The sequence below is a fragment of the Megalops cyprinoides genome, chromosome 14 (genome assembly GCF_013368585.1).
Source record: "Megalops cyprinoides isolate fMegCyp1 chromosome 14, fMegCyp1.pri, whole genome shotgun sequence".
In the NCBI taxonomy this organism is placed as follows: Eukaryota; Metazoa; Chordata; class Actinopteri; order Elopiformes; family Megalopidae; genus Megalops; species Megalops cyprinoides.
In genome coordinates, this window is record NC_050596.1 from 25,011,381 (window position 1) to 25,025,623 (window position 14,243).

General features: G+C 45.0%; 2 protein-coding genes across 2 annotated transcripts; one reads left to right on the forward strand and one right to left on the reverse strand.

The window, feature by feature from the left end:
- Positions 1 to 186: 186 nt before the first annotated feature.
- On the reverse strand, positions 187 to 6,608 carry lcmt2 (leucine carboxyl methyltransferase 2). Its single transcript, XM_036545465.1, has 14 exons — positions 6,346 to 6,608; positions 5,736 to 5,860; positions 5,318 to 5,399; positions 4,812 to 5,001; positions 4,404 to 4,560; positions 3,985 to 4,174; positions 3,763 to 3,870; positions 3,497 to 3,584; positions 2,900 to 3,136; positions 2,372 to 2,617; positions 2,095 to 2,192; positions 1,489 to 1,676; positions 481 to 616; positions 187 to 386 (listed from the first exon to the last, which is right to left on the reverse strand). Exons 1-14 carry the CDS (start codon positions 6,391 to 6,393, stop codon positions 225 to 227), a joined length of 2,055 nt encoding a protein of 684 aa, XP_036401358.1. The 5' UTR covers positions 6,394 to 6,608; the 3' UTR covers positions 187 to 224.
- A 682-nt stretch (positions 6,609 to 7,290) lies between these two features.
- On the forward strand, positions 7,291 to 13,606 carry rab5b (RAB5B, member RAS oncogene family). Its single transcript, XM_036545404.1, has 6 exons — positions 7,291 to 7,421; positions 9,249 to 9,492; positions 9,871 to 10,022; positions 10,372 to 10,494; positions 10,819 to 10,912; positions 11,277 to 13,606. Exons 2-6 carry the CDS (start codon positions 9,327 to 9,329, stop codon positions 11,387 to 11,389), a joined length of 648 nt encoding a protein of 215 aa, XP_036401297.1. The 5' UTR covers positions 7,291 to 7,421; positions 9,249 to 9,326; the 3' UTR covers positions 11,390 to 13,606.
- The last annotated feature ends 637 nt before the right edge of the window (positions 13,607 to 14,243 follow it).

Here is a 14,243-nt window from a genome sequence, read left to right on the forward strand (position 1 = left end):
TCTATGGTATTGTGAAAAATGTCACCTCTATCAGATACACAGCATATCAAGAAGTGAAGCATTTCACCTTGAAAAGAGCTTCTGACATCATTAGGTGCAGGCGCCCAGAACAGAAACCACTGATTTTCCTAGCCCGAGCTGGAAACACGACTGATGTCCGGCTACACCTGGACGACTCCAGCCAGAAACTCAGCTGTATCCAATCGCAATGCACGCAGTGCGTCTCAGAGCACAGGCTTTAGATCCACAGTGACAGGCTGAGGGTTGAAATGGGTCCCGAAAGAAAAGCAGTTGCCCCCTCCTCCTATCAGTGCAATCACTGTCCCGGCACTGTCCAGGGGCTCGGAGCAGAAGGAGTGCAGCATGAGGGGCCAGGGGACACAAGACTGGGGTGGACAAAAAGGAGCACGGTTATGGGTGTTCTGCCTGACCACACATTAGGAGGTAGGACAGAAGGAACCGTCAGAAGGAAATACTCACAGTGTCCAGGCTGTACTCTACACTGCCCCCTGTGGTCAGGTTTATCACTGCAATTCCCGGCACACCCTCTGCCTGCAGCCAAACCCCACCCACCAACACCAGGTTCTGGCCAATCACGTGTGCAGAGTGAGAGTACCTACATGGGAGAGTGGAAGTGGAGACAAGTTAAGGTCTGAAATGAACAAACAAACCGCTGAATTTGCAGGCTGGGACATTTCTGGCACCAATTAAGTGTATTGAGAATTTGTGATGCTCATTGTGCCTTTTTACATGGCATTATAGCCCATTAGAAACTCAATGTGAAGGCACTGTTGATGTAAGAATGCACAGGACATTGCAGTCACATACCAGCACACTTCTAGATCACAGTACTAAATAAACACAGGTAATACAGTAATAAGTGCAAGCTAAGAGTAAATGAAAACTACAATGCTGAAGACACTATACCAGGTTACATTATTCTGTGCAACACAAGATAAACACACATAAGACAACACACTTTTAGGGTGACCAAAGGAGAAGGTAACACAGAGATTTTTAAATATTGATCTTTGATTTTTTTCTAAAATAAGTGTTGACACTGATACTCTGGTAAGTTTATTGAATAAGGCATCTCACCTAAAGGTAACAATGAAACAGAAATTTGAATGACACAACATCACTAATTTCAAACCTAATTGTACTAATAATTTCATGCTGATTCTTAACTAGCACTGTTCTTTCAACTGAGGCTTGCGGCATCCCAAGACAAATTTCCACAGCGTTATTCAACATTTGGTTTTTGGCAGTGTTCCTATAAATCGCCGAAGCAAATGAGTGATCCAGCAGGCTGGGCTCTGACATTTATAAAACAGATCACTTGACAAACCAGTGGAAACATTTTTTCTATTAAATCAGATTACCATATCACAAATTTGCTTACCATTTCTAGCACAAATTAAATTCAGAGCTGTCCTTCTGGGCAGATTGTGTCTGTGTTTGCATGAAGATTAAAGTGTGCTTCCTCACCTGGGCACAAGAGCAGGTTGGACCAACAGCCTCTCCCAACAGAAACCTGTGGCGGTGGGCCGCAGGAAGATTGCGTCACCCAGCGGGACTCCATCTCGACCCAACCCTCCAAAAATCACCACCCCTCCGTCAAACCCACAAGCTGAATGGGAGTGGCGAGCTTCGGGTGGGTCACCCTCTACGGGCACCTGCAAAATACAGAGAAGCCATAGTCATTCCTTTGCTTTTGCCTCAAATGTACAGAATTCAAGTGGCAGCAGCCCATCAGGAACTGTGCTGACTGCTGGATCTCCACATTTAGGTAAGTGTGCTTTGTCCTAAGTTTTAAAAATGGATGAAGACTTTGCAGGTTAAGACCTCTGTTTTTCACTGGCAGCCGTTCTAGTACTGTTTCTGTCTCTGTTGTTAACAACTGACAGAATAAGATTGCAGTGTTTTTCTGTTGTTTGGGTAATCTTCAGCGCATTAACACTATGCACGTCCTTTAAGAACATCAAATAAAAGCTTTATATGCTTTCAGTCTGACAGATATTTCAAATGCTTCACTATCTTTATTATTTAGTATTTTTCTATGTCTGTTCAAATGGATGAAAAAAAATGACTGACTGCTGCCCAATGTTGTTCTTCCACACACAGGAAGTGGGCATCTCCCAGTACTGATTCCGCTTCTGTTCGGCCTCCAAACACAAACAGGAAGTTTTGACCTAGAGGACAGGGTTTCATGAGACATTTTTATGGTTATCTTGGCTTGTTTTTTTTTCCTTTCTGTTGTGTATAACATGACAATTCTGCCACTAACCTGTCAGTCAACATCAGTAAATCTGCAGCATTTTTACTAGTTCTACCCTGGCCTATCAGGACAGACTTTGGTACCAAACCTTACCTCTGTATCTCAGAAGGGTTGTAGTGTGTCGCCATCTTGCAAGTGGTGCATTGCCAGTGCAGGGCATCTCTTTAAAAGACAGTCCATCTGACATGTGATTGGCTGTGTCATATGATTCAGGCAGGGAAGAGGGGTCATAGGTCACCCTGAGTACACTTCTGACAGGGCTGAGTGGAGAAGAGCGGCCACCGAAAATCACTGCACCCCACTGGGGCACAGCTGTCAGTGTGTGGTACATACGGACACCTGGTGGACAAGAAGGGCAATGCAACAGTACTGGAAAATTAATTGACTTGATTATCAATTAGCAATAGTTAAAACCCCACATAATAGTTTTCGGTGGTATCGTAAGTCTTGACACAAATCTCAGTGTGTTGAGTTATTGACTGCCTGTCACAATTTGAACCGACAGGACACAGAACCACATTTGCAGTTGATGGTATGTATTTCTGACAGACAGTGGGTAGAGGTGATTTGGTCCCCATATTAAAACTAACAGCCACTGAGTATTCACAACAAACATCTTACCAGTATTGGGCTCCATACAGACACATCTCCAACCAGCCTGGTCTCTGATTAGGACCTTCACTGCACCCCCTCTGCCAACGCGACCTGACCCTCCACTCAGCATGATCACCCCTGGCCCCAAAACGCTGGATGCCATCCCAAGGCCCTCCGCACAGAGCCCCTGGGCATCCCCCGGCAAGGGCCGCACACAGAGGGTTTGGGGGCTCAACACAGGTGATATACAGGGAACTGGTGACACTTCAAGAAGCAGGAGACAGGTGAGGAGAAGCCAGTTAGCCAATCTGAACCACTACATGCACCTCATTTAAATTAAAATGAAACTTCATACTGAACTTTCACAGAGCATGTTTATAACATACTCTGAATATGTAGATCAATTCTGGTGTAAAAAGTCATCTCTGTATTCATGCTCTGAATGTTTCCAAACCCAGTGTTCTTTCAGATGACCGAGTTACTCATCTTTCTTATAGGTTGAGTGTAGGAAAGCTACAATGAGTTGTAGCCCCACATGGCCATCTGTGCTTGTACTGAGTGAATGTAGATAGTATGATGATGGATTTCAAATGGACTATTATGGAAGGCTGTGACTGGTCTTACCGGGGGGAGGGGTGATCTTTGCCTGACTTGTTAGAGGGCCTTTGGAGGCAGTGAGGATAAAGTAGTGAGAACATTTCTGGTGCCACTCCTGAAAAAGAAAGTGAAATGAGCATGGCTTTACTATTGGGCCTATTAAGAGACAGGGAGTGGCTGCAATGAGAACTGAAGGATGGGTGTACTGAGAAGGAGGGGGGAGAAATGACAGGTGAACGGGACAGAAAAGATGGCCGCATTTAAAACTGAGGAGGAAGGTTATTCTGACTCACCTCAAATTCGTCAAATGGTTCCAAACTTTCCACTCTGTGCCGTTCTTTCTCTGATACAAGCCCCAGGTAGAACTGGTTCATGTCCAGAATCTCACAGCACTCCCAACCCTGCGTGCATCACAAGGAACATGGCACAGCTGCAACACTCATACTGTCACAGGTAACACACTACAACTAAGACTGCGTGTCTATAAACAGACAGGCAGACAGACTAGCCCTTACCCTGTCCAGGAATCTCTGCCTCTGCGCAGTCGTATTGGGGTAGTGACTGAGCGCGTGCAGAGCAGAATTCAGCTTCAGGAAGTGGTCCTGCATAACTCTGCCAAAGGGGTCATGTGGGCGGACTTGCTCGTACATCACGAACAGTGACTCGGGGAATTTTTTCGCTGCCCAGCCAATCACAGTGTCCGACCTAAGAGACACCCAGCGAGCAATGAACACAAAAAACACATGGCATGCCATTTCGCCTCTTCAAATTGCTCAAAGTTTCACTGAGTCACTATGTGTTAACTGCATGCATTGCGTTATCGGCATGTATGTGACTTGAGAAGTGTTCTCACAGCTGCACAAACACTGCCATCGACATGCATGCAAAGACAGAAAAGAGAGAGAGAAACTCCCCCAGGACATCCCCCCCTCACCGATGTGTGTCCATGTAGGTGAGGACCACCTCTGACAGAAGCAGGGTGGGGGCACTCCACTGTAACCCCGCCCTGCTCAGAGCTCCTTCCACATCCTTCTCCACCCGCACATCCACACCCAGCAGACAGTACTGACCGCTGACAATATTAACGGGGCCTGGAGTGACACAGAGCACAGAGGCAAAAATCAACACTGCCCTACGAATCCATGAATACTCCATACAATGGGGAAAAAACTAATATTGATAAAAAAATATTGATACTGTAAAAAATGCTTCATTGAAATGTATCAGTTTATTCTAGATACTGTTTGGTTCATTTCACTTTTTCTCAAAATTATGCAGAAAAAAATGCTCTCAATATACTGATCACAATAAATGGGATCTCCACTGGGCAGGTGTGTGTTACCATTGGGTTGGGATGAACGGGGATCCCAGTCTGACAGTGCCTGTTTTAGGCAGGTACTGGCATTGATCAATGCAGCTTTACGCTGAGCAACGTCAGGGAAGTCAACCTCGAACACCACAACCGCCTCCAGGGCCCCCTCGGCATGCAGCCGAAAGTAGAGAGAGTCAAACCCTGCTCCTAAAGACAGCACCTACAGGATGGGAGAGGGAGAGAAAGAGTGAGCAAGAAGGCACAATGGAGAGAGACGTCATACAAGACAATTTTTGCATATCCGTCTTTCTTTCTGTTCATCACTATTGATTATTTTCTATTTATACCATAACAAGTTTCACAAGTTTTTACAATGTGAAATAATATGGCGTACTGAAAAGTCTGGCACCCCAATACAACCACACTCATACTTGTCACGCGCTTATGTCCAACGTGAAATCTCGGTGCTTGGAAATCTCTTAACGCTGCCACTGAGTGTACCACAGCAAAGCCAGGTTCAAAAAGCATCATCGTACCTGCCGTCGCGCACAGCCTTCGGTCACACGCAGAAACTGCTTGACGCAGTGGTCCACAGCTCTCCAGCGCACGTAGTAACCCCTGAGCAAGACACACGACTCTGTTGTCTGCGCACGGCTATCAGTTACAATTGTGCAGTGTATACATCTACACTCTTGTAAGATCTTATTAAACGTGTGTAATTCAGCAGTGCAGTGCACGTTACTTATTTGCTGCACGGTGCGGTTGCAATGTTTAGAATTACTCCCTAAATGCAGTTTTAGGTATCAAGTAGGACTGCTACTGTATATACTGTAGTATCATGCATCAGTATGGAAAAAATCTACTGTAAAATTATACGTGAGTAAAGGTGAAATTCAGCAATGCTGTTCAGGACTGTTCCACTGTGTTGTGCTGTGTAGCCGTTTGACGTCTGACCTGTTGATGAGTGGGGCTCTTCTAGACACTTTGCATACAAAACTCTTCAGGAAGTCATCCGAGAAATAGCCCTGAGCGGCCGCCGACACCTTGCTAACCACACTGCTGTCATTGGTCCCCTGAACCTGTGACGAGGGAGACGTTATATGTTTGTGCTGACAGAAGTGAAATGTGAATATATCCCAAACAATCCATACACAAAATGAGGACACATTATTATTTTGCAACTTCTCCTACTGGTGTACTCATATTTAGCACTACTTCTGCTATATTATGGACGTACCATTTCAACAATTCTCCACTATCGCGTGAGTTGAAAACGTGTTTTGTTTGTTCGTGGGGATTTAATATTAACTCCAACCAAGAATAGGGATCACATTTATTCTAAACTCGACTTTCTTTACAGTGAAATCCATGTTCCGATTATGACTTGTCCGCATAAGAACTTAACTAGCGAGATAAACTGTGAAGGAATGTGTGATGTGATACAGCCTTGCTAATGAAAAATATCTTTAATCGTATATAGTCCATATCTATCACGTTAAGTGACTTTCACATTACTTGTGACTTTTCACGTTCACTATTCACATTAAGTAACACCAGAACTCACCGCTGTATCTTTTCCATGCTTTTTCTTGCTCCTGTCGCTGACCGGCATGGTGCTGGCTAAACCTACCTACCTAACCATCCGAGCTAGCATGCTAGGAAGCAAGCTAGCTATATTCTTCTGTTTCACAAAAAATCTTTCTCTTTCTCACAAAATCTCGTTGTGATCACATAGATATTTTGCTGCCTTCCTAAACTGCCAATAATATTATGAACCCTCAACATGAGCATGAACCACGGTGTTCGATGATGCAGAGATGTATTATTTTTCCCTTGTAGTACACCAAAGCAAAAGAGCGCATCTGACAACATGTACAACATGTACATTTACGTAAAACAGCGTCGCCCTGTGTTACGGAGTACTAGACGAAATAACGCACACTTGCCTTTCACACTGATTTCTGCGGTCACATTATTTTTAACGTTACACTGTAACTTGAAAAGAAACGCCAGTAGCGTATATTGCATTATTACATCACTGTTCCTTATTTCATTTAACTCTACCTGTAACGAGGAATTTAAGCATAGTTATCCTTTGAAAAATAACCGCGGTATTCGAACATTCAGTTCAAATCATGTAAATATCCTCCTCATCGTGGACATTACGTCATTTTGTGTGGCTGCTGGTTTGAGAGGTGAACGAAGATGAATAATAAATATTATTAATAGTAAACAGACTCCATTGTACTGTATTCTTTATTTAGATGTAATCTGTATCTACTGCAAAAGTGAATGGGTATTGTTTGTTATTGGGCATTTGGGTTGTAATATTATTTGGGTATTGGTTTACGTTAACTGTTACCTGATGAGGCAATGCGGAATAAAGTATTAATCTTGGCACCGTATCTTTATTTCTGGAAAAAGACCTTTACACTTACTGGAGTCCGAAGCTTCATTGAGGAAAGAAGTGATGTTCCCGTTTAAGAGAGCCGAGATGATTACTGCGGCTGCGCGTTTTTGCAGGAAGTGCGAGAGCCCTTTAGCCAGCTGTTCGATCAACAACAACACATAGACCCACAAAAGCTAGTGCCCGCAAATCGTGTCAAAGACAACGACAGAGACAGCAACGACCTGTCACAGGTAATTGCCACGGTTTTTGTACTCTTCGGGTTTACACCTGCGGGGTAGGCAGCGGATGTCAGCATCATAAACCAGGCCCACATTCCTGTGCTGGGGGCCGTTTTGTGGGCTCGCCCTGACGGTAAAGTAATTTCCAGATACGCTACGATCGGACAGTAGCAAATCGATGATGGATGGAGCTGTGACCGGTCGGAATATAGGTTTATTTTGCTAGCTATGTATGTGCCTGTTCGATGACTGCGATGGCCAGATAGTTTGCCAATTGACGAAATGCCAGGCTGAACTTGAGACCCATGACAGCAGAACGCTCGCCCCGGCTTTGAAAGGGAAAGCTAAGGTGTTTTGTGTCTTGCTCAACTGGCAGCGACTGTGGGTTGCCTCGCACTGAAATTACATCGTTCGAGTCGCATGTACATGTGATGGTAACAGAAGAAGCGACTGGACCCCCACGAGCACGCGCGTCCGCGAGCTGTCCGTGTGTGTCAGTGCGACCGCACCGCGCGAGCCAGCGATTGTGAAAGACCGAGACAAAACAGCCGCATCGGGCGAGCACCTGCTATCGCCGTTTATGGTTCAGAAATAACGGCATTTTACAGTTCTGCAGGTTCATGTCACAGTGTCGAATGGTGGATCAGTACGTGGTCCACGAGGTTTCAAAGTCCATTTCTAATTTTCTGTTAGGTCGAGTGCTATTTCGCCCATGCCAGCGGTAGTAACATGCCAGCGTGTTGTTCCGTTTCTGTAGTAGTGAGGGACTTTCAGTGGGACTTTTGGGGAAGTGAATCTGATTCGGAATAATACACTTACTTATTAAAATGTGTGGCTTTGTTGAGCAAGCACTAAACGTGAGCCTCAAAGAACGGTTAAGACCTATACCGATGTTTTTGATTGTTAAAGTCCATTTTAGGTTTAGATTTCCTACACGTATATTAGAGTATCACTTGGACTTCCGTTTGATTGGAATGCAGGACATTTTAAACTTTGTTAATAAGATTGGTTTCTGTATGGATCAGTATGACATCCTGCAACACTGCATTGCTTTAATACTGATTTGCCTTGAATAGACATTATGTAGTTCAGATTTGGCATCAGCTGAGTTCCTTTTGGCAGTATGTTTTATGTAGCAAAACTCCTACAACATTTGCATCTGAATCAGACAAAGCAGAGTTGAATCCCTGCTTTTTCAGGAAGTGTAAATAAGAACTGCTTTTTCAAAGATTGCTTTGTGTGGATATAAGGGTACTTCTTAAGCACTAACATGGTGCGGAAGTGTGGCATAGTGGTATCGAACAGGGCTCACAACTGAAAGGTTGCTGGTTCAGTACCCCGCTGGAGCACTGCTGCTGTAGCCTTGGGCAGGGTACTTAACCCAGAATTGCCTCAGTAAGTATTCAGATGTATAAATGGATAACATGTATAAAAAAGCAACCTTTGTAAGTCGCTCTGGATAAGAGTGCCTGCTAAATGTCAGTACTGTACTGTACTGCTTTAAATGTTACTAATATTATTTTGAGAGCTATCTTGTTCTTTGGTGTAACTCATTGTCCTTTTGCAATGTATGGATTTTTTCTTTTGAAGAATGGCTCTCCTTCATGAAAAGTAGCACAATGTAATCTAATAAATATGTAAGCAAATATAATACAGTATGTATTCTGCATGACTTTGGACATTGGCTGGGTTATCAGACTTTTGGACATATTCTCACAGCTGTTAAAACTAAGGCGCTGGAGTAGAAGGCAGAGCTGTAGTGTCACACTGAAGATGCGAACTAGCAGCATTCCTGCTCTGAAGGCCTGCAGTAACAGCCTTCACGTTTCTGTGTTTCAGGACTATAGGCAGTGTAAGAGGGAGAGTTCCGCCCCTGAGCCCCTGCACGCATAGACCCCCCCGGGAGGACCCCCGCTCATGGCCAGCAGAGGAGGGAGTGCCAGGCCCAATGGCAGCCTGCCGCAGACCAAGATCTGCCAGTTCAAGCTGGTGTTGCTGGGAGACATGGCGGTGGGCAAGTCCAGCCTGGTGCTACGCTTCGTCAAGGGCCAGTTTGATGAGTTTCAAGAGACCACCATTGGGGGTGAGCAGAGGGCAGAGGGGGAGGCGGGTGGAGACAGGAGCTGTCCTACAGGGTGAGGGGGGAAGGAATGTGGCAGTGTAGAGTGGGGCATAGTGGGATGGTGACAGAGGACCATGACAGGTGAAGCCATGGCAAATGTGTTGAAGGTATGACAGAAGGACCCAGGGAACACATGGTGTTCACAGAATGTTTTGTGAATGTTATGTGTTAGCAGAGAAGAGTGGGGTGGAATTGACACAAACACAAAGACACCTGGAAATCTGAGAGAAAGTGGCCGAATGAGCGAGGACAGTCAAATGTTAAAACTAGTTGGTTCCTTCTCATCTCGAGTGGCAGTATCTCTTTTTCTCTTAAGTTGCTCTTCTCGTTGTCTTTCAGCTGCGTTCCTGGCGCAGTCCGTGTGTTTAGATGACACGACGGTGAAGTTTGAGATCTGGGACACGGCGGGACAGGAGCGCTACCACAGCCTGGCCCCCATGTACTACCGCGGAGCGCAGGCGGCCATTGTGGTGTTTGACATCACCAAGCCGGTATACCCGCAATTCCTCTCTTACTTACAAAATGCTCCCCAACTCTCAGAATTGCCTGCACCCCGGCTGACACACAACATTATCACCATGTCGCTGCAACATGTAGCATTGTTTAGCATTGTTTATGGTGTCAGAAACAATGATGCACTATTGTGTTGACACTTGCACGAGCTCACCTTGCCAAACAACATCATTGCACCATGTGTGTTAATTGTCATTACTGTGTTCGGACTAGGCTAGTGTCCCTTCCCTTTCCCCTCTTCCTGTATCTCCCTGTTACTTCATCCCTTTCTACCTCTGCTTTTGTCTCTCCACCTATACCTTACCCTCTTTCTCCCTGACTCTGCAGGAGACCTTTGAGCGGGCCAAAGCCTGGGTGAAGGAGCTTCAGAGACAGGCCAGCCCCAACATTGTCATTGCCCTGGCAGGGAACAAGGCTGACCTGGCGGACAAGCGCATGGTGGAATATGAGGTGCTGAAACATGCGCGTGCCATGTCATAGTGCCCAGATAGTGCAGGAAATGGTAACCAAGATGCCAAGGCTTACATGCTAGACATTTAGTGGGCTTATTGTGGAGGTATTGGTCTTGACACTGGCCTCCTGTAGACACTATTATAGAATCCAGCCTAGGTTTTGGCTCACATTCAGTCAAATTATCAGCGTCAGTACAGTTGCTTTTAGTGCTCAGTGTGAATAATACTGTGATTATGATAAGGCTGGGGGAGTGTTATTTGTAAAGATAATGTAAAAGGCAGTGCACATTTGACTTTTCCCCTTGTTGGATATTTGTGGCAGGAGGCCCAGACCTATGCAGAGGACACAGGCTTGCTGTTCATGGAGACCTCTGCCAAGACCGCCATGAACGTCAATGAGCTGTTCCTGGCCATCGGTGAGTTTCCTGACCTCTCAATGCTCACAGGTCCTTCTCCATGTCCATCAGACACTATGACAAATCATTGCATCTTATGTAGTTTCCCCTAAGCGTGGGAGCTAGACTGTTTGACACAGTGGAAGCCGGTGTCAGAAATGATTCATATCTCCCCTTTTATGTTAACATATTTGTTTCTATGTTTCTATTAAAATGTCCTATACTGTGCTTCTTACAGTCTGTTAATTATGTTAATAGACTGTAAGAAGCTAATTATTGCTAATTAGCTAATGTTAATTATTAATTATCCCAGCAAACATTCTGAAGAGGAAAGACTGTGATATGAATCTTATGTATATGTTTTTATCTTACCCCCTTTCTACAGCGAAAAAGATGCCAAAAACAGACACCCAGAACCCCACACATGCTGCACGGCACAGGGGAGTCAATCTCCAAGACCCTGATGCCCAGTCCACCCGGGGCTGCTGTGGGAACTAACCCCACCTTCCTCAGACCATGGGGGCTTGGGAACAGGAGACCACCCCTTCCGTTACCCCCACCCTACCACCACCCAGACAGAGAGGGAGTGTGACAGAGAGAGAGAGAGAGAGAGAGAGAGCGCGAGAGAGAGGGAGATGAAGGCTACCTTCTGCAGCTTATCCTCACAGGCAGTAGAGAGATTTGATTGAGTGGTGGAGATTCGAGAGGACTGAGAGACAGAGAGAGAGATTAGGAGAGAGGGAGAGAGTGTATTGGGTTTTGTATAAAAAAATTGGCACACATAGTTGTTTTTTTTCTGTTTAATTTAATTTAAATCATGGTTCCTTTTTGATGCAAGCACTGAAGTGTCAACTCTTAAATGACCAAAGGGAGGGAGAGACAGACTGATGGAGGATAGAGGGGGAGGGACTCTGTGCCAGATCTGGTGAGGCAGAGATACAGTGGATAAAACAAGAGTGAGCAATCAAGAGACAGGCTTATACACCTCTGTGCCCAGCCTACCCCTCATCCCTCAGATAAATACCCTTCCCAGTCAGCTCCAGAGCAGTCTTGTACCCTCCCTAGTCACCCTGTTCCAAGCCTGGGATATCTGATATCCCTTCTTAGAAATGGGACCCTGTACACATCGTTTCTGTCCTCAAACTGAAACCAGACTGGACCTTAGCATTTTTCTGCACCAAGCCCCAGACAACCCCCCAAGGAATCTCATAAAAGAGCTGTCAGATTGGTGGCAGAACAGCTTTGCCCTCTGGGTCCCGAGTTAACGGCTCACTGCTCTCAGCTTGTGCGTTGTATTTATTTTGTGTGCTTTCAAGCGCACACCCTTCTCAAACCCTGTCTTTTAAAATCGAATGCTCAAGTCCTGGTCACCATCATCATTTAAGCGCTGGGGTGCCGAATGGTTGTTGGTCTCATCCGTGAATTCTGTCTGACACTGCAAGTCAGAAAGTCTTCCAGACCTCCCTCCCTACGCAGCTGAATACACTATTTATTGTTGGAATGCGTTTTCGCCTGGTGTCCCTACCACTTGTTGTAAGCTGCTGTTAAAACAATCAATCAACCGTCTATATAACAGTTATAACATACATATTGATTTGCAGCCTTATTAGTAGCAATACTGTAGAACAGCGTAATCATGATTTCCCTTCAGCCTTTGTAGCACAAGGGTATGGTGAACCAAACATCGGAGCCTAAGGACCTGACAGAATACACAAACAATGCGGTCAAATGCATTCAACATAGGCATCTGTTTGATGCTATCCAGTGCACTGTAATGTAATACTTACATGGTCAAGGAAATTTGCCCCCAAGCATTCTGGGTTTGTACATTTCAAAGAAGAAAATCAAAAGGGTTTGGAAAAAAATAGAAGTGCCTATTCTCCATTTTTTTCCTTGTTTGTTGTTTTGACCTAGCCTGGGGTGTGTTCAGTAGGCAGAGCGTGACAAATTTTTCTGTAATATAAAACTAATTCATTCATCATTTTCATTCAGATTCGGTGTATTTTTCTACATGATCCTTGTAACAATTCAAATTTAGCTTTGTAGTTATTTTCAGTAGATTAAGCATCAGTATCACTTGTTTAGTGGTTAATGTCACAGCGGTGAAAGGATAAATATGTCAATTTGTAACCGGCTAGTACAACGTTGAGAGAAAGTTGTGAAATTTGACTAAATCAATCCCGTTCCACTTTCAAAGATGAACTCTACTCCACATCCACTGCATATGGATTCAGCATCATGTGACCACCTCGACCCAAGGAGAGCCAAGTTTCAGTTTTCTAAAGGATACTGCAGAACGTTCTACATAGGGAACACACCCCAGATTTCCAGCTGTGCAAAGTGCTCCGTCAGTGTGGCAATACTGTGAGAGTGCCATTCTCGCGGCACTCCCTTCATTCCCATTGCTGAGTGTGGTCTGCTCCGCCATGTCTAACAGCTGGCTGGTTCTTCTGGCCCAGTGATTTGCAGTTTAATTGTTTGGAGCCTGGGTGGAAGATTTAAAGTCTCTGTGCAGTATTTTTTTTTTTTTTTTGCTTTTGTTCCTTTTTTTTTTTTTTTAAAGATCTTTAATTTGGTCATCACTCAAGTTTAACTGCTTAAAACAATGACGAGAAGCATTAAAAACACATTCTGTAAATTGTTTTACTGCATAATGTCACCATTTGTCATTCCTCATTCATATTAGCCTTGTGGGTGCCATTTCAGCAGTTCTTTCCTGTGGCAAAATTAGGCGGGGTGTGTGCAATTAGAACAAATGTTAAAAGCCCCAGAACTGATGTTTTAGAAATTTAAAGCTACTTTTTTTTGTATATTTAAACCATTCAGAAAAGCAAATGGTTGCATGCATGTTCACTCCTGCTGTATAACTAATGTGGAAGATTACGTGGCTGCACAGGGTCTTTAATGGAACCATGGCCTTGCTACCAGGATGTGTATTTACGCTCCTGATGCAACAGGAGAAGAGGACTGTTTGAGTTTCGGTCAGCTTTTTCTGGCTTGTGATTGGATCTCATCAGCCCGTGCCTGTTCACTGTCCTGTTGCGAGCGGAGCGCAAAGACATCCCCTGGGAGTATCAATCACATCAAGCCTTCGCATTGCAAAGCTTTTGAACCTGCCTCGGGTTGGCTGGCTAGATTCAATGGAGGCTGATGCACAGGGAGTTTGTGCCAAACTCATGTGGCGGTGGTCAGAGCGGGACAGTAACGGTCCGAACCAGGGGGGCGGACAGGTCAAACCGGTTCCCGTGCCCCTGCCTGAGGCTGGACCTGCCTGGCTTTGCACTGATTCTCCACACTGAAAGGGACAGAGTGACACTCAGTAGTGCTGGTTAAGTTGTGTACAAGTGGATTT